Below are 24,102 nucleotides of genomic sequence, written 5' to 3'. Positions count from 1 at the left end.
TTGTATATATTATAAGGAGTTTGCATTTGCTTTGACTCTACTTTTTGTAAAGGGATGGACCGTTTGATGCAGGGTAGTTGATCAAACATGTTGCCAATTTCTCAACGTGTTGTCTTTTGCTTTGGGCATACGTAAATGGCGGCCTAGATAGATTATATATTATAAGTAAATTATTTTTCCCTCTAATATTTTAATTCTTTAAGTCATTAAATTTGTATTGTTTATCAAATTACTTTTAATGGATAAAATTTTTTTGACATAACATATACCTGCCATGTTAACAAGTAAATATTTTTAAAAATTAATTAATTGTTGAAGTAGCATACACATGGTAATCTATGTGTATGTCAAGTCGATAAAGTTAACAAATGCTAACTTTTTTATCCATTTTGAAGTGACTTGACAAACAACATAAATTTAAGGTCTAAAAAATAAAAAATTTAAATGAAGAGTTAAAATAATTTTTTTATTAAAGTTGAAGAGTTAAATAAATCATGATGCCTATATTATAATATGGTCAAATAAGAAGGGTTCATTAGAATATTCTTTTTTTTATGATTATATATAATTGAAACTGGTCACATATGAATGGAGAATGTTGGAGGTCAGGTGTAGCTTTGGTGATTGTTTGGTAATAATTTAAGAAATTGAAAGATAAATTAATGGGAAAAAAGGGGTTTACACAAATTGAACAAAGTTGAGTTCCAACTAATGTTAAATGCATCACATCATCAAACAATATTAAATAACTGATACTTGTACAAACTTTGAAATGGAAATAAGTGCATTGAAATTCTTCATACCGAGTTTGGATTGTACCAGGATGAGTGTAAGTTGAAATCACTATTAAAAATTTATTTCTATTGTCGAAACTATTTTTTGATAAAAACGAGGTTGACTCGGATTTTGAAAAATGAAAACGAATGTGGGAGTCGCCACCAATCTTTTTTGATAAGGTGTGATCGGATCACCTTGAAAAGCAGTTGTTTTTAATAAACGATTTGATTTTATTAAAACAACGATTTTGGTCCACGAAATTCAGAAAAATGGGTTTGGGAGTTGGTTACTTACGAGGAACGATTAGCACCCTCGTAACGCCCAAAAATTGGTACCTAGTAGATTAGTTAATGTCTTAATGTCAAAAATTGAAAACTTTTAAGAAATTTAAAAATACAATCCTTTATTTTATTTTATTTAAAAAAAACTTATATAAAACAAGTTACTCGTTAAAACCCTCTCATTTCGAAAAGAGAAATTATCACACCAAATGAGTTAGGGCATGATATTTCACTTCCTAAAAATGAGCTTGTCCAAAACTCGTGCAATAAAATTTAAAAGGATATTCAATTGTTTAAATCAGATGAGGAAATCGCAGCCCAATACGTTAGGGCACAATTTCTCAAAATTCCAAACATTGAATATTACCTTTATTATTTTTAGGAAAATCCTCATCTCGAAAGAACGTGTCATATCCAATGCGTTAGGACACAACGTATTGAATTCCCGATAATGAGCTTTTTATTCATGTTTAAATTAAAGAGCATTCTCGACTATTTAAATTCAATGAAAGAAATTGGAACCCAATACGTTAGGGCTCAATTCTCTCGAAGATCCTAAATACGAGTATTGCCTTTATTTTCGAAGTTTTCTATTTTCATGAATTCGAGTAAAAACGATGTAATGTTACATTAGATGTGCGAATAAATGTTGTATTGACAATAATGAATACGACGATGGTATAAAGATAATACGAACAATAATAACAGAATTAAGACAAATAAAGAAAAACAAATCAATGACATACAAGACAAGTAGATGAGCAAATAAAATAAGACATTCTCTTAGAACATAAATGAAAACGTAAATAAATAAGTAAAGAAAATAAACGAAATTTAAAAAATATAAAGAATATAAAGTATGCATATAAATATGTACATTGAAATTATGAAGTATAAAAGACATACGTGTGGATATATATATACGTATATGAATTGTAAAATACGAAAATACATAAAAAGAAATAAATTTTAAAATATAAAAATATGTATAAATATGTGTATATATATTTATGAAAATAAAAGAGGATACACGTAAGTATGTATGTATATAAAATTTAAAGTATGCATGCAAATACATATATGTATATAAATTATAATATATATAAAATGTAAGCGTATATGTATATAAATATTAAATATGTATATATGTATATATATAGTAAAATTTGAAGTAAAAATAATAATATAAACAATTATATAATAATAATATAATAAGATACATATATCTAATATTTAAATAGTAAGTAAAAATGATAATAACAAAAAAACTAATAACAATAACAATAATAATAACAATAATAATAATAATAATAATAATAATAAGATTAAAATATATTAAAACTTAAATAAATTAATAAAATTGAAATATAATAATAATACAAAAATAATAGTATAATACAATAATATAATAGTGAGGAGTAAATAAAAAAAAAACTGAGTTAGTTAATAAAATAACATAATAAAAAAAACTAATTTGAATTCAAAGACAAAGATTTGGGGCAAAATAAAAAATAAAATAAAAAGGGGACCATTTTGAACATGCGCATAATGTGGGGGACTGAAAGGGGAATTTTCCCTTTTACCCCAAAACGACACCGTTCAGAGAGGGACTAAATTGAAAATGTGATAAATGGTGGGGTAAGATTTAAAAAAAAAGAAAATATTTAATTAAAAAACATTAAAAAGCGGAAGGGCTAAAGCTGCAATTAGCCCCTCTGTGTAAAAATACACGCAGATCCTCCCTGGAGCGGGTCAGGTCGCGCGCGGGTCAGAATGAAATGGCGCCGTTTTGGGCATCTGAGACCACCCCAAAACGGTACCGTTTTGGTACCCTATAAAAACCCCAAAATTCCCCAAAAAAATCATTTTAAACTTTTTACACAAAAAAACACCTCAACCCTCCAAAAAACTCTCTCCCACCTCTAGTCCCATTTCTGAGTATGCCATGCCCGCCAAGCATGCGATGGTTGAAAAAAATTTAAAACCTCAACCTGGTCCTCTTAGAGCCTCTAAACCCAAATCTAGCCCCGAAATCTTCAAAATATTGACGAAAAGGCCCCAAATCTCAAGAAACCTTTCAGTTTCCGGCCGTCTATCCTTGGAGGCGACTTCCTCGACCGTCTACAGCGATTTGGGCTCGAATAAAGGTCATTTTTACTCTCTTTTTCTTGTTTGTTTTATTTGTATGCAAACAAAAAAGAATAATAACAGTAGACTAAAGTGAAGCGAAAAAAAAACTGTAAATATAAACCTTTTGGATTGATTTTTGTTCTCTCAATATTGGATTCTCTGTTCTTTTTTTGTTGTGAAATACTCGTTCTTTTATTGGTTTCTGAATCTCTTTTTTACAGTATTTTCAATGGCTTTTTATAGCCATAATGAAATAAGAAAATAAAGAGAAATCTATGCTTGATTTGCGATCTTTTTTTTATTTTCTTGCCATTTTGTTGCCTATACTGTTTGTTGCCTTTCTTGCCATGCAGGTACAAGTTTGGAGAAGGCTCACGCGTGGAGATTCGGCTCATGCGGGGGGCTTGGCTGCGGCTGCTAAAGTTTTACTCTAGAAACCCTAGGGTTTTCTGAAATTGTTTTGGGCATTTGGGCCACATTGTAATTGGGCCACTGTTTTTAGCTTAGGTCTGGGGTTTGGGTTTTGTAATTTGGGATTATGTATTTTGGGCCTGGTATAATTTGGGCCGACCGAAATTTGTAAATGGACTGTTACATTGGACTTTTATTTTTTGATTTGGTTTTAATGGGCCCGGGGCAAAATTGGGTATTACATCTATATTAATAATTATGTACTTTATTGATATAAAATAAAGAGAGGTGGAGAGAATAAAGAACAAAGAAAATATGAAAACAATAAAGAATATACTTTATTGACTAAAAGGGATGATTACAATACTTCATTAGAGTCTCTATTTATAGGCATAAGAAATATAGAAGAAGTAGATATCTAATTCTAATAACTATTAGAATTTAAAGTACACCAAAACTTTATCTTGATAATGATGGACATCCACTTAATAAGATATTTATAACACTCCCCCTTGGATGTCCATTGGTAGATAATATGTCTCGTTAAAACCTTATTAGGAAAAACCTTGTGGGATAAAAACTTAATGAAGGAAAAAAAGTACACAATCTATAATATGCATAATATGCTGCCTCATTAAAAACCTTACCAGGAAAACCCAACGGGACAAAACCTCGGTTAAGGAAAAAAGAGTACAACGTGTATTTACTCCCCCTCATGAAAACATAACATACTTCCTCATATTCTACGTATTCAATCTTGACTACTAGTTTTTCAAATGACTATTTGAATGTATTGCTAAGCATTTATATCATCATTTTTTTTTTAAAAATCATGAGTGGGAGAAAATTTTGGGGAAACATTGTTTGGTCTCTTCAGGAGTTTCAACAATAATCATAGCAAACTTTAATCATGATCCTTCTATACAAATACAAATAGGTATTTTGGATCATTTTATAATCCTCTTTCAACTACTATTGACTAAGTCAAATTTGCCACATATGTTCAATTATATCAATTCATATAAACGAATAATTTCCGAGAATTTCAATATGCTTCTAGCATTCTAAATCCTTTATGAATTTTAATATAAACTTTACTATATAGTGATTTATAAAGGTTGTAACAACCACCATTATACATAAGTTAAATCTTTTATGAATTGTCAAAATAATATGTCTAAAGGTTATTGCATCCACCATAAAATAATATTATATATTTTCATAATCAATACCAATACTTAGCGAAAAACTTCATATTTTTATTTCGTTTTTTGCAAAACTATTTCATTTTCACCCTCACTGGCTTTATATCTTTAGATATTTGAACTACTGGTCCAAAAATTCCACGAATTTAGTTGTACTTGAGTTGCGTCTTTGTATTTTAATCAATTTATTTCATATCTATATTTCTCAATAGATTTATTCAAGATCTTTCTTTTAATTCATTATTTCAATAATAATATTGGATGCAAAATCATTGTCGACCACTTTTATTATTCGGTTCCACATTTTCTCGAATTGACATAACTTATCAAGATCTCTTATTTTCATTATTTTAAAATTCAGTTTCAAGTATTTGAATCTCTTTTGGAGTTCTACTTATTAGTTATGTCGTGGGTTTCTTCTGGAACCCCCATCTCCACTATATGACCATCTTGAATGTTTGCTCCTTTACTTTTACGAGGATTTTTATCTTTGGAACCGACCGATCTTCCACGCTTCAAGCATGGATTACTTTCTTTTACACTAACAGTTTGCCCTATTAGGACATCACTTCGTATTGGAGCATTTTCAGCTGGTATATGAGATTTAATGAATCTGGCAGTTGATTTGTAAAATGAATCATCTATTGAACTTCTGGTTCACATTTCTTTGTACGAGGATCTTAGACATTAATAATTCATTTCAAATACTTTGTTAATCCAACCTTTTATTCTCTCCCCCTAATGTTGGGAAAACTGACAACTCATGTCATAACCAAATATTGAATTAATAGCTCAAAAATATTACAAGGAGACTCATATAAATATAGATTCCTAATCTCTTATGATGATCCATCTTTGTGCGTTGTGGTGGAGCAGTTAGAACATATATCGCACATCCAAAAATTATAAGATGGGAAATATTTGGTTCTTAACCAAAACTCAATTGTAGTGGGGGGTATTTATAATTTATTGGCTTGATGCGTACAACATGTAAATCAATACAATCTCATGCTGAAATAGAAAGTTTTGTTCTCATAAGTAATTATTTAGCTATTAGTTGGAGGCATTTGATAAACAATTCAGCTAAATCATTTTGTGTGTAAACATGAGCTATAGGATGTTCAACTTTTATCCCAATTAACATGCAATAATGATTGAAAACTTGGGATGTAAACTCACCAACATTAGCAAGATGAATTGTTTTAGTTGCATAATCTGAAATTAATCATTTAAACAAGCAATCTCGCAAATGACAGGTTGTGAGTAAATAACGCATGTGATTATTTTATAGATGCATCTACCAAAATCATATAATATCAAAACCATCCACATGGTGGATGAATGGGTCCATATTCATTTCATAAATGCAAGACATTAAATCTCAACTTTAGCTTGTGAGTTTCTAAGTACCAATTTTTATTGAAAACAAACAACAAATGAAAATTCTTTAAATTAAAGAATCTTCTGATTCTTTAATGGATGTCCATATGAATTCTCAATTAATTTTCACATCATATATGATCCAGGATGGTCTAACTGGTCACGCCAAGTAGTAAATGCATTTGTATTAGTAAACTTCTGGTTTACTTTAACATGTGTTTCAATTGTACTAAATTGTAACAAATTGATAATTTTATTATCATTCCTTTTAATTTGTATCCACATATAAGTACTATTGTGACATTTACTACTGGAAATGTCTAAATCAATGTGAAGTCTATAATGCCACCAAGTCAATAAATATAATTTCAAAATAATTATATGCAGTATTCACTTCAGGGAATATGCCAAAATCTTCAAATGCCCAAAAATCTATTAATAGCAAACTTTGAGAGTGAATCCTATTTTCCAGGTGTACAACAGGTACATAACTAATGACTTTTCATATATAAGTTTTCTCTCTTGCAAGTTCTCATCAGTAATATTTTACCACGTAATTTTAACTGAGAACTTATTCTGAATACTGTAGAGTTATACTCACAGTTTTTTAAAAACTTGCAACTTCAAGTGCATCCAACCATAATAAGGTTTAGATAAAATTATCATATTCTATTACTCATAAGTAAATCTTTTATAGTCAAATATTTTACTTTCAACCCTTTAATAGAGATGATGATAAAAGAAGATCACAAATATTATAAAATAAATATAAATTAATAACTCAATCCCTTTTTTTATATGAAATATAATATTTTCCTAATTCACAATCTCAATATGAGATTCATTACAAATATCTTTTAAAATTAATACATTAACCATCACAAGTTTTGTACTTTTTAGATAGTGATATATTAGCTCTTTTGGAGCTTTCAACTAATTTTGTACTATCAAATATTGGAATAATATTTGTTTGTTTCATACCAAATAAGATAAATATTTTCTATCTGTAATAATAGAATTCATTACTACATTTTCATACCATTCCTCAAAGATTATTAATGAAACAAAATATTTGGGCATACGCCACATATGTAGCCAATAATCTTTCATATCATATTGATAACATAAGTTATCTTTACCTTTTGAAAAGTTATTTTGAAAGCTCTCATTGTTCTCTTATTTATCACTATGTTCCCACTTTTAGTGGTTCATGAGTATATCTTTTATTTTCTTTATGTTTGCACTCACTTCAGGGAATGTAAAAAATCTAGTAAGGCAGACTTCTAAATGGCTCTATTGATTTTTTATTTCATAATCATCATCGTAAACATACGTGGATTTTAAATCAGAATCTATCCATTCATGTTGTCATGATTATTCTCCAGTTATAATAAATATGATATAATAAACAAAACATAATAAAATATACCTGAAGATCTTTAACATCACTGTCATCACCTTAACTATTATCACAAGCATCCATTCTAAGATTGAATATTTCAACATCCTAAAGATGAAGTTGTAAGGGTGGAAGTTTAAGGTGAAAAGGAATTTGATTTGTGGGACGACTTCGAAAGATTTTGAAAAAAAATAGAGAATCATCGTGCTGATAACGTGTTGTAAAATAAAGAGAGATGGAGAGAACAAAAAAATATGAAAGCAATAGAGAATGTACTTTATTGATCAAAGGGATTATTACAATGTTTTATCATAGCCTCTATTTATAGGCATAAGAAGTAGAGATCTAATTCTAATAACTATTAGAATTTAAAATACACTAAAACTTTATCTTGATCATGATGGACATCCACTTAATAAGATATTCATAACATTTATAAATTAATTTAGATTTAAATTAATTATATTGTTAAAGGTTAAAATATGTCATAGGTCCATGTACTCTTCACAAATTTGAAATTTAATCTCTATACTTTTCAGATTTTAAAATTCAAGTCTAGTTGTTAATAGTGTTAAATTCTTAAAAATAAAAGTATAAAGACCAAATTCTAAATTTACAAAAATTACAAATGGCATATTTTAACTAATATTGAAATAATAAATTTCAAGTCAAACGGGTCAAATCTAGTTTGTTTTATGAGTTTTAAGTCTTGGTTGGTTTTATTTTAGCTTGAAGGCCTATTTAGTCCAAATAACCCTTTTTTTGAGTTTTGAAGATTGAAATACTTAATTATTTGGGTCGTATTATAAATGCTCTAGTTTAGCTTATTGATGGTAGGGGTGAAATTTCAGTTTTTGAATCTTGGTTAACAGAATCTCCTGCCTCAGGTATTATTTCAATACTCCTATTTATAAACCATTTCAAATACGACTTATTGCTATTGATTCGATGATCCTTATAGGATGTGGTCAAATGAAAAATAAAATTATATAAAAATTAATGTACAATATAAATTATACTTTAATTCAAATAGCAAAATAGAATTGTTAAGGATGAGTGTTGTTTAAATAATACTAAATTTCAAAATAATTGATGAAAGATAGATATTTTTTATACAATATTGTATCAAGTTATTTCGTCGTTGAAAATTGTGATATGTAGTACTCTTACATTGTGTTTACTAAAGATTAAACATAAGTGTTATTTGTTAATATATCATTTTAGACTTTACATCTTTATTTTTTTTCTTTTTGATATTTCATATTTGTAAACTCGAATTTGATTAAAAATAAAAATTATAAATATATATTTGTCATTCAATTTTTAACTTCATTTATAAATCTAAATTTAAATTATATTGATTATAATTTCTTTTGGGTGAAACTTTGTAAATTTGTCATATAACTCTTGAAATTTGTTTTTGTTTTGATAATTATCATAATTGGACTTCGCATTTCTCCACAAAAATGATAATGTATCGCGGTTGATTGGTAACTTTAGAAAAATCAGTAATTTCCAATCAATTTTTTCGAGAGCGTGTTTAAACAGTATAGAGTAATTGAATGAAAGTGTAATTTCATTCTCTTGTTGTTACGAAGAATTGTAATTTCATGTTTAGCTGATAAAGTGTAATTATATTGTAATTCTCACGTAATGTTTGGTGGTATACATTGTAATTACACAATTAATAATTTTAAAAAATATTAATTACTATAAAAATTATTAGTATGATAAAATAAATTTCTAAACAAGTAACAAAAATAAAAATAAAATTAAATCCTCATATCTATTATGTTAGTCTAAAAAAACTGATAAAAATAGGAAGAAAAATTCAAACTCAACTTTTATTTGTTCCATTAACAACTAGAAATAATAACCTTTTTAACCATGGGAAAACAAAATTAATCTAAAATATTTTTATCATAAAAGGACATCCAAAACAACTGCAAAATGAAAATATAGAAACATAATCAAACCAACTTGAGTAGTCATTATATAATAGTTATCTACAAAGTTCAAATAAATACAACACAAAAATCATTTAATATACTTAAAATTTTAGATAATTAATTACCCTCGTATAGCAATCCTTTTACTCATATCTCTTTTTGTTCATTTGGAATAGTGAAAAAAAGAACGAAGATATTGATTCCAATGGATCATAAGACTTGTCCTTGCGAATACAATTATGAAACAAGTAACATGCAAGGATAATTCAATTTGTATCTTATTGGGATAAGAAGAGGGACTCTCCTCATATTTAAGAGACCAAAAAGCCTTTCAAATACATTTCTTGTAGAAGAATGCTTCATGTTGAAAAGCTCTTTAGTGTTAGTTACGTCTCACTCATTTTGGTGATATCATTGCCCTCTAAAAAGGGCTAAAAAAGCCTTTGTAAAATCGGCACCAACAAGATAAATAGTAACCGGTAGGCACTTTCAAGCCAATTTTCCTACTCAAAGCATCTCCAAGAACTCTCCCAGCCAACCTTTCCCAACCAGGTAGCATGCATGTAAATTATATGCTAAGGGTCATACTGCTAAAACATTAGTTGCCACTTCATTTTCGTAGTAATTTGACATTATCTAAACTCTATACCCATGACACTACACCAAAACAGGCTTTTAGCGGCAGTTTTAGTGGCGTTTGGATACAAAACGCCGCTAAAAATCGAGCATTAGCGGCGCTTTACGTAAAACGCTGCTAAAGATAGAGCATTAGCGGCGCCTTAGGGAAAGCGCCGCTAAAAATGAGAATTAGAGGCGTTTTTTGAGAAAACGCCGCAGAAAACGACACCCCCATTCGGGGCTTTAGCGGCGTTTTTGGAAAAGCGCCGCTAATGCTCTGGGCTTTAGCGGCGTTTTTGGAAAAGCGCCGCTAATGCTCTGTGCTTTAGCGGCATTTTTGGTAAAGCGCCGCTAATGCTCTGGGCTTTAGCGGCGTTTTTGATAAAGCGCCGCTAATGCTCTTGGCTTTAGCGGCGTTTTTGAAGAAGCGCCGCAAAAACATTTTATCTGTCTAATTACTATTTAATTGTTTATTTATATTAATTAAAATTCAATTTATTTTTAATTGAATATTTGTTAAAAATGGATAAATTTGAAATAATGACACGTATAAATAAATTGAAATAAAAAACATAGAAAAATATTTGTTAAAAATGGAAAATTTAAAATACTATTATTTAAAATAATTTTAAATTTTTTTGGGTACATGACTGATTGATTTTTAATTTATATATTAAATAATTTCATATATAATTGTAAAAGATACGGTAGTATTAATTTTAAAATATTTAAGTAATTGTCATTATAGTTTAGGGTTTAATATATATGATTTAGGGTATATGGTTTAGGATATATGGTTAATTTAGGATTTAAGGTCGGTTTAGGAGTTAGAATTTTAAGGTTTATAGATTATGGAATTAGGGACTATGGATTAGGGGTTCTGGTTTAAGGGTTGTGATTTAGGGGTTAGGGATTAAGAGTTAGAGATTAAGAGTTAGGGATTTAGGGTTCATGGATTTGATGTTAGGTTAGGGTTTAGGGTTTAGATTAATTAGTGTGTTTTAATTTATATTAAATAATGTTTAGGGGTTAGGGGTTAGGTATTCGGGTTAGGATTTAAGGTTTAGATTAGTTAGTATTTTTTAATTTATATATTAAATAAGGTTTAGGGGTTAGTAGTTAGGGGTTAAAGGTTTGTGGTTAGTGATTTAGGGTTTAGAAATTCAGGGTCGGGTTAGGGTTTTGGGTTTAGATTAACTAGTTTTTTGAATTTATATATATTAAATGGTTTAGAATTTAAGGTTTACTTGAGATTTGTTAAATGATAAAATTTTATACAATCAATTAATGCTTTTATATTTAAAAATATTTAATATAAACGATTTGATATATTTAAATATTAGATTTAAAAAACATTGATAAATAAATAAATAAAAAGTAATTGATATGGATAGGTAACTATCTATTTTGGATAGGACTAAATTATAACAAATAAAATGAAATAAAAAACTAAAATCATTTCACATCGAACATTTAGCAATATATATAGTTATATTTTAGTTAGGAAGAAATATCTCTAATAAAATAGAGATTAGATTGGAAAAGAATAATATAAAATTATGATTAACTAATCTTACATTGGATAATTCTAACTTAATAATTAAATACAACCATTTAATCATTTGTTTTCTTATTAAAATATACGATATTTATTTTGAAAGTACTTGTTTTTTATAAAAATCAAGTTTATAAAAAATAATAATAATAAATATTTTATAAAATCACTTAACTAATAATTTTTAGCAGACAAAATAAAATATTTTTAGCTGAGTAAAACGGGGTCGTTTTGTTCAAATGAAATAATTTTTTGCGGCGTTTCTATAAAAAACGCCACAAAAGATAAGCAATAGCGGCGTTTTTATGAAAACGCCGCAAATATGGAATTTTTCCAAACCCCCGCCGTTTCAAAATCTTTTTTTTCCCACTTTCCCTCCTCCCAGTTTTCCCTATTCTATTTTCATTTTTTTTACTCTCAGAATAAATAAGATTTTGAATCTTCCACAAATTTCTCTCTTTCTCTCTTTCTTTGTTCTCTGCTGAAATGTAGTAACGATTGAATTGAGGGGGAAAAAGAAGATTTTAATTGCTTAGAAACTCTTTGTTTTTTTTTTTTAAATTGGAGTTAAGTTTGACAGACGGTTGTGCGTGGATTCGGAGTGCAACCTAAGTCCGATGGCTACAACTTTCAGTCCAGGTCGGAGCCCGGGGGTTCAATGCTTCAGTTAGGAGCAGGCAGTGGAGTGTCGAGGCTTAGATCTTCGCTTAAGAAGCCACCGGAGCCGTTGCGTCGTGCGGTGGTAGATTGTCTTTCGTCTTCTTCGCTTGCAGCGGTGGTTGGAGGAGTTAGCTCGCATCACCAAGGGGGTCCTTTGGTTTTAACTGAAGCTTCAAGGACGCTTCGGGTTCGTAATTTTCGTCTTCTTCGTTTTCTCAGAGAATTTTGCAGAGAGGCAGCCAATCCATAGCTATTTTCATAACATTAAAGCTTTACTTTTTCTGCACCTTTTTTTTTTTTAGTTTAACTTTTAATTTTTCTTCTCTCTGGGTTTCATTGATATTGTAATGAGAAACTTGAATCAGATCCATGGGAGCTAGTTCCATCAAATCATCTCAAAAGAACCCATTTTTCACACCAAAAACACCCATAATTTCCCAAGCTCCACCCAGATCCATCTTCATATAATCCCAATTTCCTTTTCTATTAAAAACCCATTTTTTCTTCATCTAAATTAAGACACCCAGATCCTCAAAACCCAAAAAGAAACCATGAAAAACCAATCGAAAATGTTCACGACAAGTATTTGTTAAGTAATTACTAAGCAATTACGGTTTCAAATACCCAATCTTCTTAACCATGTGTCACATGACAGCTTGTTCTTTGTTAAGCTACATCGCAATTGCATGGATGAAGATGGTTCCAATGCAGACCATTCGATCTAGGGTTCAGTTTTTCAAGATCACGACTTTGAGTTTAGTCTTTTGTGTGTCGGTGGTGTTTGGGAATATTTCTTTGAGGTATTTGCCGGTTAGTTTCAATCAGGCTATCGGTGCTATGACACCGTTTTTCACTTCGGTTTTCGCTTACTTGATGACATTGAAGAGGGAAGGTTGGCTTACTTATATTACTCTAGTCCCTGTTGTTACTGGGGTTATCATTGCTAGTGGGGTATGTATTTTACTCTCTTCTTTTTTTTTTTAAGCAAATTTTTAGCTTTCTTTGTGGAATGGGTTGGCTTTATTTTGTTGGTTTGATGTGATTGATTGAAGATTTGATTAGAAATTGGGTTTGTTTTACCATGTTAAAATTTATATTGGTTTGTCTGATAACTTTGTAAATGGTAGCTTGTTTTAGGGGACTTATAGTTTGCTTTATTTGTTCACAATTGGATTCTTTTTGCTATTGGAACTTGTGGAAATGCCCAACTTTTTAGCATAATTTGGATGTTTTGTCGATAACAATGATGATTGTTCATGGATTGTATTTCATCTTTTGTTGGTTTCGAATGGATGATTAAGTCTTTAACTCTGATATGAAAACCTTGGTTGTTTATGGTTCATCAATGGTTAGTGTATATACTTTCTATTTCCTCATTTTCCCATGCATTTCACATATTGTATGTTTTGGTGTGTAGTCTGAAATTCAATGATACTCGGACTCAGGTCTAACTATTGGATATGGGTGTATGTACAACACGTGAATTTTTTTTAAGTATTTGGAGGTTGTTAGAGGATCCTATCCTCGTACCATGTTTGGATACCTATTCAATACAGGTGTTGGACGCCGATACTTGAAAAGAAAATGAAAAATCGAAGTAACATAGCTGGAATTTTCCCCTCTACTTGATTTGAAAAAACCCTTCAAATTTCTTCCATTTTACGTTTTATAGATTTAAATCGTGTTCTGCATTAATCACGTTGTATTTCATTTGCTTAATCCACTTTCAGATTCTTATTTTTCATTATTGTTGCATATATGGTGAACCGAGTTTCCATCTATTTGGGTTTATCATGTGCATTTCAGCTACGGCTGCACGAGCTTTCAAGTCAGTTTTACAAGGAATTTTGCTTTCATCCGAAGGGTGAGGAATATTTATGCCTTGGCATTAACATTTATGGTTGATGGCATAATTTTTAATTTTTTCCGTATATTTGCTTTTGTTCAGAGACTAGGAATTGTCACTGAAAATTTCTTGTAATTCTATTTTTTTAGAGAGAAGCCGAATTCCATAAACCTTCTCCTTTACATGGCTCCGATAGCTGTCGTATTTCTACTTCCAGCAACACTCATTATGGAGGAAAATGTGGTGGGTATAACCCTTGCCCTTGCCCGAGATGATGTCAAGATCATATGGTATCTACTATTCAATTCAGCACTAGCATACTTTGTGAATTTGACCAACTTTTTGGTCACGAAACACACCAACGCCCTAACTTTGCAGGTATGGCATACGTCGGCTTTTTAGGAGTTTAACTACATTTCTTTCGCATATTTTCTTTGAAAAATAAGGATGGATTCTTTAAATCTTTTGTCTGATATGGAGTTAAATTAAAATTAAGTACACTTGTTCGATCTTTCAAACAAGATGGTGATTTAGAGGTCTTTAATGCTTCAAACTATGAGGATTATGATAGCATGCATCTTTTAGTTGTTTATTAGCATCATAGTTACTACAATGGTTACTTTTTTACTAAATCGAATTAACACAGGTACACTTATCACCGTCGTCTTTTAGTTGTTCATATAACAAACACAGTTCCTAGTAAATGCAAGAGACATCAGTGCTGCTGAAGAAGCAACTGCAGTTTTTGGTCAAGCAACTGCTCTTTGTGTTCAAAAGCAGTACGTGGATCATGGGGCAGCTAGCCCAAATTTGTATATTTCCAGTGAGGATTATAATTTGGTTTTGTCGTGGAATACATTGAATCTGAGAACTTGAGTGATCTAGAAGATGTTGATACATGTCTTAAGGTATAATTTACTTTCAGTTTACATTTGTCATCTCTAACAAATGACTCAAACTTGAAAGTTACTGCAGCTTCTGTTCTTAACATTAGTTGTCTTAAAAGTTGCATTTGAATGAATCTGAAAATTATATAATCCTAAACTTAGTGTTCCTGAACACAATTATAACATCTTTTCTTAGCATATAAACTTAGCATGATCAAGTCAATAATCAGTTTAATCTTTTCAGGTTTGGAGCCATTAAACACTGGTAGTGTTTTCTTTATGGTTCAGACTGCGAGAGTGGAGAGGAGGATAAATGGGACAAATAACAACAGCAAATTGGTGTATGTAGAGGAAAGCTTAAATTTTTATTTTGTAGCATTAAGTTTTCTGTAGCATTAAGTTTTTATTTTGTATGCATTGGTGTATGTGATTTTATCATAAGGATAAATGTTTTCTGTAGCTATCTTTCCATTGTTTATTTTAGTTTTGATTCTAAATTTTATTTTTACTTTAATATTTACGGCAACTTGAGTTCTAACTTTTGAATTTTAATTGTGTTATTAATTTATTATTTTAAATTCTAAAATTAAATTCATTAATTTTTATATTTAGTTTTAAAGTTAAAATTTTTATAGAAAATTTAATTTACATAATATCTTTTATCTATCCTTAAAAAGTATATTTAAAGTTCACATTTAAAAAATAAAACATAATATAATATTTATCATAAAAATAAATATTATTTGATTAAAATATATTTTTTTAAAGTTTATGTTTTTAGCGGCGTTTTTGCTAGAAGCGCCGCTAAAGGTCATGGTCTATAGTGGTGTTTGTGATAAAAGCGTTGCTAAAGGTCTTGGTCTTTAGCGGCGTTTGAGGGAAAAGCGCCGCTAAAAGTCGTGGTCTTTAGCGGCATTTGTGGGAAAAGCGTCGCTAAAGGTCTTGGTCTTTAGCGGCGTTTGTGGGGAAAGCGCCGCTAAAGGTCTTGGTCTTTAGCGGCGTTTGTGGGAGAAGCGCCGCTAAAGGTCTTGGTCTTTAGCGGCCTTTTTTTGGCGCTTTGCAAATACTTTTAGCGACACTAAAAAGCGCCGCTAAAGGCCTAAAAAAGCGCCGCTAAAAGCCTATTTTGGTGTAATGTGAGTATCGGGATAACCATCCCCCCCCCCCAAAAAAATTACTTATTATAATAAATAATAGAAAACATAACAATCAAGTTAAGAGACTTATTGTAGCGACCTAAAATTTTATTGCACGGGCGCTAGTTGAAGTAATTATTGAAAATTTGAAAACAAAGTTTCGATTTTATTTGAAAAGGGAGTCGCCACCGATCTTTTTTCTAGGTGTGATCGGACACCTATTAAATTCTCTTTTTAATAGAAAAATTATTTTTAAAATTTTCTAAAAAAAAGAGTCAATTTTAATTCCACGTCAAAATCCGGAAAAAATTAGGGTTCGGGAGTCAGTTACGCACGAGGAAGGTATTAGCACCCTCGTGACGTCCAAAATTGGTATCTCGTTAAATGTGTGTTATCTTAATTTTCAAAAATACGAGTTCAAATTAACATTTAATCGTGATTCGATTGCAACATGAGAATTTTAATAAATTTCATATTATTATATATTCATTTAAATATAATTTGATAATTTAGAAAAAAAAATAAACATTTTATTTTAAAACACAAGAATTTTTTGAAAACACGAAAATTTTGGTAAATTACATATTAACATATTATATACATTTTAAAAATAAAATTTTGATAATTTACAAGTAACCACAAAAATAAACATTTTATTTTAAAACTCGAGAATTTTTCAATTTTTCAATTTTTTAAAAAGAGCGTATCGTATTTAACGCGAACTGAGGATATTCACCCAACATAGCCATGAAATCAACGACTTAGTGTCAAATCGATTCGTTGCCTTAATTATTAAAAGTAATAAAATTAGATACAAAATATAAATAAAAATGCTAAAAAAACCAAGAATATTAAAGATGAAATGTCATAAAAATACATAAATTAAATTAAAAGTGGGTAAAAAAAACTCAAAAATACGGGCTTGATGAACGAAATACACGACCGGGTTTTTTCTTTCTTTTTTCCTTTTTTTCCTCTTTTTTTTCTCTTTTCTTTTTTCTTTTTTTCCCCTTCCCTTCTTTTTTTTTTTGGCTGGCTTTGCTTATGCTTAGGCACTGGGGCTCTTTCTCTTTGGTCATGCATTGCTAGGTCGGCAACTAGGCCTAGATCGGACAGCTTGTTTGCTTCTGTCAAATGGAAGTTGGACTGGCTCACATCGATTGGGCTCATGGATTGGGTTGCCTCACCGCTTCTTTTTTTTTTTCTTCTTCTCTTTTCTTTTTAGGCTTGAGGTCTTTGTGGGTCACACTGCTGCTTCTTGTGACCCTCTTGACCGGTGTGGGTGGGATCCGAAGTCGGACACTGGTCGGTCAAGTAGACCCATTGCTTTTAATTTTTTTCTCTTTTTCTTTTTTCTTTTTTATTTCATTTCTTCTTCTTTTTCTTCTTCTTTCTTTTTTCTTCTTTTGAAAACCCTAGCCGCCGTGCCGCACCATCACTGTTGCTTCTTCCATTACCGATGGTGGCCAGACTCCTCCCTTCTCTCTTCTTTCCCCTTTCCTTTCTCCTTTCTCTCTTCTCTTCTCTTTTTTCCGAAAAGCTTTCTTTTCTTTTTTTTGTTTTTCATCCCTTTTTTTTCTTTTCTTTCTCTCTTTTCTTTTTTCTTTTTTTCTTTCTTTCTCCTCTCTTTCTCTTCTATTTCAACAACCCCAAAGAGGAAAGCACCGCTACTGTGCTCGTCCTCGGCTCCTCTCCGCACTTGGTGACCGACGACTCGAAGGTAAACATGTTTTTCTTCCCCAAAATTTGGTTTTTTTGGCTGCTGCTTCTTTGAATTCTTTTTTGGTTTTCTTGAATTTCTTGATTGGCTTTTAGGTGGTGGTTTTGGTGGTTGCGACGGTGGCGAGGGCCCTTTTACTGCTGTTGTTTTGATTTTTGATTTTTTTGCTTCTGTTTTTATTTTTTTCTTGGTTGTTATCTGAAAATCTCTTCTCTCTCTCATTTTTCTTTTTAATCTTACTCATTTTTTGTCTTCTTTTTCTTTGTCTTTAGGTAACAAGGGAAGGAATCATGGCCTAGGCCATCTGCCGGAGTAGCTGGAGGTGGAGGAGCACGCCCGACTGCTGATTGGGGTGATTTGACAAGTCCAGAAGGACTAAACTGTAGAGGATGAAAAGCTTCTAGGGTAAAAGCACAATTTGAGCAAAAATACAGGGCCAAAATATAATTTTTAGAAATTTTAGGGGCCTGAATGTAATTTTAATTTTTTTTATTTTTTCTGATTTATTATTATTATTAAAACATAAAAAAACAAAAACAAAAACACCAATGGGCTAAAGCCCAAACAAGTCCAAAATCAAATTATTTAAAATCCAATTATCCAACCCCCACAGGCCCATATGAGGCAAGCCCAAAAAATCATAATTTTATAAAATAAAATAAAATAAAACACGAAATACAGGCCAGACAAAATTCAGTGATTACAATTACCCCTCTTTGCTCGTCACTGTGAAACAAGGATATAGCAAATACTTAAAAGCACTGAAATTTGTTCGATTGTCCAAAAACCTTTTTTTTTTGAAAAATAGAGATCGAAAATAGCTTGACGCGCGACCCGAAGCTCAATTCACCTCTCGAGCCATGAGTTGATTTTTTTAAAACATAAATTGAAAAATAATCCAGCGTGCGACCCGAGGCTCAACTCACCTCTTGCATTATGAGTTGATTCTTGAAACAGAAATTAAAAGTACCTCGGCAGTTGGCCCAAGGCTCAACTCACCTCTCGTATTATGAGTTGATATTTGGAAAACAGAAATTCAAGATACCTCGGCATGTGACTCGATGCTCAACTCACCTCTCGCAATATGAGTTGATTTAAAAAAAAACAAAAATTGAAAAAACCTCGGTATGCGGCCCAAGGCTCAAATCACCTATCGCATTATAAGTTGATTTTTGAAAAACAGAAATTAAAGATACCTCGGCATGTGACCTGAGGCTCAACTCACCTCTAGCAATATGAGTTGATTTTTTTTTGAAAAACAGAAATTGAAAATACATCGGCGTGCAGCCCCAAGCTTAACTCACATCTCGCATTATGCGTTGATTTTTGAAAAACAAAAATTGAAAATACCTCAGCGTGCGGCCCGTGGCTCAACTCACCTCTCGCAATATGAGTTGATTTTTTTTTTGAAAAACAGAAATTGAAAATACCTCGGCGTGCGACCTAAGGCTCAACTCACCTCTTGCATTATGAGTTGATTTTTGAAAAACAGAAATTGAAAATACCTCGGCGTGCGGCCCGTGGCTCAACTCACCTCTCACAATATGAGTTGATTTTTTTTGAAAAACAGAACTTGAAAATACCTCGGCGTGCAACCCAAGGCTCAACTCACCTCTCTCATTATGAATTGATTTTTGAAAAACAGAAATTGAAAATACCTCGGCGTGCGGCTCGAGGCTCAACTCACCTCTCGCAATATGAGTTGATTTTTGAAAAACAGAAATTAAAAGATACCTCGGAATGTGACCCGAGGCTCAACTCACCTCTCGCAATATGAGTTGATTTTTTTGAAAAACAGAAATTGAAAATACCTCGGCGTGCGACCCAAGGCTCAACTCACCTCTCCCAATATGAGTTGATTTTTGAAAAAAAGAAATTAAAATATACCTCGGCATGTGGCCCGAGGCTCAACTCACCCCTCGCAATATGAGTTGATTTTTTTGAAAAACAGAAATTAAAAATACCTCGGCGTGTGACCTGAGGCTCAACTCACCTCTCGCAATATAAGTTGATTTTTTTGAAAAACAAAAATTAAAAAATACCTCGGCGTGTGACCCGAGGCTCAACTTATCTCTCGCAATATGAGTTAATTTTTTTGAAAAACAGAAATTAAAAAATACCTCGGTGTGTGACCCGAGGCTCAACTCACCTCTCGCATTATGAGTTGATAAATAAAACAGAAATTGAAAAATAATTCTTAAAAGAATCAGGGTTTCGAACAAAAATCACTAGGTGAAACTAAAAGCCTTTTTTTTCATTGATTCTGTGCAGCTTTCTTCCAAAATTCCTTGCTTTACTGGTATATCTGTATATGTCATGTATGATGTTATTATGATATGCACATGTTTGTCCTAAATGCTTTTATGTCTACATGATCATGCCATGCACCCTGGGTTGTTTGTCACGTGCTCTTTTTCATAAGGTGCTGCATTCATTGCCTCAATCTTTGACTTTTCTCTCCAGTTTTGTACTTCTCTCCACAAGTTTTGCGAGTAACCCACATTTTTCGTATATTACCTTCCTGCCTCCTTGTTGAACTTTGTTCTTGCTTTGGGGCCCTTGTACTTGTTAAATTCTCATCCAGGTAATGTTTAACATTCCTTTTGTTTAGAGTATGTCATCTTACTATTTGTCATTTAAATGAATCAAACACGAGATGCATGAAAATGGCAAAGTAGGCATGAAAGAAATACCTCACATTCAATTTTTCAAAAGCAACAAACAAAGAAAATTGACAAGGAATAGTTCAAATAAAGAAAGTATCATAAAGAACGGAAAGTGAATTCAATGGTCACGAATGCTCTTGATATCCAACACATGAACTTCTCCACGTTTCTTTGTCAAGGATCTTTTCGAGCATGGCTTCCTGTATAGAAGATTTTGAGCTTCTGAGAATGCTTCATATATTGTAACCTCGGCATTCGACTTCCTGTTCAAGTCGTCTTGCTCTTTAAGTCCAAATATGCTTCATTAGGACGCCCTTTCGGGTTTTCATCCTAATCTTTTTGTTTATCAAGACTCCCTTTTCGGGTTTTCATCTTGATTTTGTCTTTTTTTTATTTTTTTGTTTTTTTTGTTTTTTTTTTGTTTTTAGGCATAATATTTCTTCACAGCATCTAAGTTCACTGGATTAGGTAATTCTTTTCCGTCCATCTCAGTGAGAATCAGAGCCCCTCCTGAGAATGCCTTTTTTTACAACGTATGACACTTCTCAATTTGGTAACCATTTTCCTCAAAAGTCCTTTTGTATGGAGAGGATCTTTCTTAAAACGAGCTCCCCTTTGCGAAATTCTCTTAGCCGTACCTTTTTATCATGGGCCATAATCATTCTTTTTTGGTACATTTGTCCATGGCAAATTGCCTTCAAGCGTTTCCCTTCAATAAGGTTTAGCTGATCATATCGAGCTCGAACCTACTCTGATTCTTCTAATTTTGATTCCATTAAGACGCGTAAGGATGGGATCTCCACTTCGACAGGCTTTTCAGCTTTCATTCCGTAGACCAGAGAAAAAGGAGTTACCCCCGTAGATGTCCGTACAAAGGTGCGGTATGCGTACAAAGTGAATGGTAGCTTCTCGTGCCAGTCTTTATATGTCTCAGTCATCTTCCCGATAATCCTCTTAATGTTCTTATTAGCCGCTTCTACTGCTCCATTCATCTTCGGGCGATAGGGTGAAGAATCATGATGATTTATCTGAAATTGCCCACATAATTCTTTCATCATCTTGTTGTTCAGATTTAAAGCATTATCTAAAATGATTCTTTCAGGCAGACCATATCGACGTATGATCTCCTTTTTTAGGAACCTACAGACTGCAGTATTCGTCACATTAGCAAACGAAGTGGCTTCTACCCATTTTGTGAAGTAGTCTATAACCATAAAGATGAATCGGTGTCCATTGAAAACCTTCGGGAAATTGGCCCTATAACATCCATGCCCCACATAGAAAAAGGCCACGGAGAAGTCACGACATGAAAGGGCGAAAGAGTTGCATGAATTTTATTGCCATAAATGAAACTTGTGGCATTTTCCTACATAGCTAATGCAATCTCTTTCCATTGTTAGCCAAAAATAACCAAGTCTCATAATCTGCTTAGCCATAGGGAAACCATTGGCATGCGTTCCACAAATACCTTCATAGACATCTTTAAGTATTCTTCTGGCTTCAATAGCATCTACACATCTCAGGAGCATTTGATCTTTTCCTCTTTTGTATAGGATATCCTCGTCAAGAACAAATCCAATCGCCATTCTCCTGATTGTTCTTTTGTCATTCTCATTTGCTTGCTCGGGATACTTTTGATTATTGATATACTCCAAGATGTCATGGAACCATGGTCGTCCATCTGACTCTTTCTCTATGCTAAAACAATGTACGGAGACCTCATATATGCTCATTTGGAGAGGCATTATTTCAGTTTCTCTGTTTGCTTTGAACATTGAAGCCAAGGTGGCCAGGGAGTCAGCCAATTGGTTTTCTTCTCGTGGGAAGGAGTTAAAAGTCACTTCTTTGAATTCTTTGACTAATTTCGCCACGAGATCGCAATACTTGACTAATTTCGAATCTCTCACTTCCCAATCTCCACAGATTTGATAAATCACTAATACTGAGTCCCCTACACCTTTAGAATTTTGATTTTTCATTCAATAGCTGCACGAAGTCCCATGATGCAAGCTTCATATTCCGCTATGTTATTGGTACAGAAGAAATTCAATCTGGCAGTGAGTGAATAATGGTTCCCTTTCAGTAGCACTAAGACTGCTCCTATCCCGTGCCCCAATGCGTTTGATGCACCATCAAAAATCATCTTCCATGATTGATCTTTTGATGATTCACCTTCAAAAATTCACATCAAGTCTTCATCTGGGAGATCGAATCTTAACAACTCATATTCTTCCATTGCTCAACTTGCTAAGAAATCAGTTATCATGTTTCCCTTTATCGACTTTTGGCTCACATACACAATGTCATACTCAGACAATAAGATCTGCCATCGTGTCATTCTCCCTGAAAGTGCGGGTGATTCCATCATGTATTTTAATGGATCTAGGTTTGAAATTAACCATGTGTTATGATATAACATGTATTGTTTGAGCCTTCGAACTACCCAGACCAATGCACAACAGAATTTTTCAATTGATGGGTACTTTGCCTCATATTCTGTGAACTTTTTGTTGAGGTAGTAAATCGTCTTTTCTCTTTTCCCGGACTCATCATGTTGCCCTAGTACGCAACCCATTGAGTTTTCAAACACAGTCAGATACAATATTAACGGTCTTCCAGGGGTCAGCGGTACTAGCACTGGAGGATTAGAGAAATATTGTTTTATCTTGTGAAAGGCCACTTGGCACTCCTCGTTCCTTTCTCCCAGATTATGTTTTCGAAGGAGTCGAAAAATTAGATCACACTGATTGGTAAGTTGAATAATGAATCGAGCAATGTAATTCAACCTTTCTAAAAATCCTCTGACTTCTTTTTGTGTGCGGGCTGACAGTTCTTGTATGGCTTTTATCTTGTCTGGATCAACCTCGATACATTTCTCACTGACCATGAAACCTAGTAGTTTTCCCAAAGTAGCCCCAAAAGTACATTTGGCTGGGTTAAGCTTCAACTGGAACTTTCTTAATCTTTCGAACAGCTTCCTGAAATTCCTAACATGCTCTTTTTCTTCCCGAGATTTGGCAATCATATCATCGACATAAACTTCCATTTCTTTGTGCATCATATCATGGAACAACGTCACCATGGCTCTCTGATATGTTGCCCTAGCATTCTTTAATTCGAACGGTATTACCTTATAGCAGAACATTTCCCACATTGTTACGAATGTGGTTTTCTTCATGTCTTCAGGAGCCATCTTTATCTGATTATAACCTGAGAAACCATCCATGAAAGAAAACAATGAATGCTTTGCCGTATTATCTACCAAGGTATCGATGTGTGGCAAAGGAAAGTATTCTTAGGGCTTGCACGATTCAGATCATGATAATCCACGCAAATTCGTACCTTGCCGTATTTCTTTGGTACTAGGACTATGTTAGCTACCCATTCTGGATATTTAGAGACTTGTAAGAAGCCGGCATCAAATTGTTTATTGACCTCTTCTTTTATCTTTAACAGTATTTCAAGTCTCATTCTTCTTAGCT

General features: G+C 32.2%; 1 protein-coding gene across 3 annotated transcripts; it reads left to right on the top strand.

The window, feature by feature from the left end:
- Positions 1 to 12,091: 12,091 nt before the first annotated feature.
- Positions 12,092 to 15,624, top strand: LOC105761989 (probable sugar phosphate/phosphate translocator At3g11320). Of its 3 annotated transcripts, XM_052624655.1 has the most exons (6): positions 12,092 to 12,552; positions 13,021 to 13,316; positions 14,096 to 14,229; positions 14,361 to 14,589; positions 14,858 to 15,119; positions 15,343 to 15,624. In XM_052624655.1, the coding sequence occupies exons 2-5, from the start codon at positions 13,056 to 13,058 to the stop codon at positions 14,909 to 14,911; spliced, it is 678 nt and encodes a 225-aa protein (XP_052480615.1). In that variant the 5' UTR covers positions 12,092 to 12,552; positions 13,021 to 13,055; the 3' UTR covers positions 14,912 to 15,119; positions 15,343 to 15,624. The 3 variants fall into 3 exon arrangements, 2 of the variants coding, with proteins under 2 accessions (XP_052480615.1, XP_052480614.1); XM_052624654.1 differs by having other exon boundaries at positions 12,092 to 13,316; XR_008191630.1 differs by having other exon boundaries at positions 12,105 to 13,316; positions 14,172 to 14,229.
- The last annotated feature ends 8,478 nt before the right edge of the window (positions 15,625 to 24,102 follow it).

This window comes from Gossypium raimondii, chromosome 12, assembly GCF_025698545.1.
Source record: "Gossypium raimondii isolate GPD5lz chromosome 12, ASM2569854v1, whole genome shotgun sequence".
NCBI classification, from domain to species: Eukaryota; Viridiplantae; Streptophyta; class Magnoliopsida; order Malvales; family Malvaceae; genus Gossypium; species Gossypium raimondii.
This window is presented reverse-complemented; position numbering and strand designations above follow the sequence as displayed.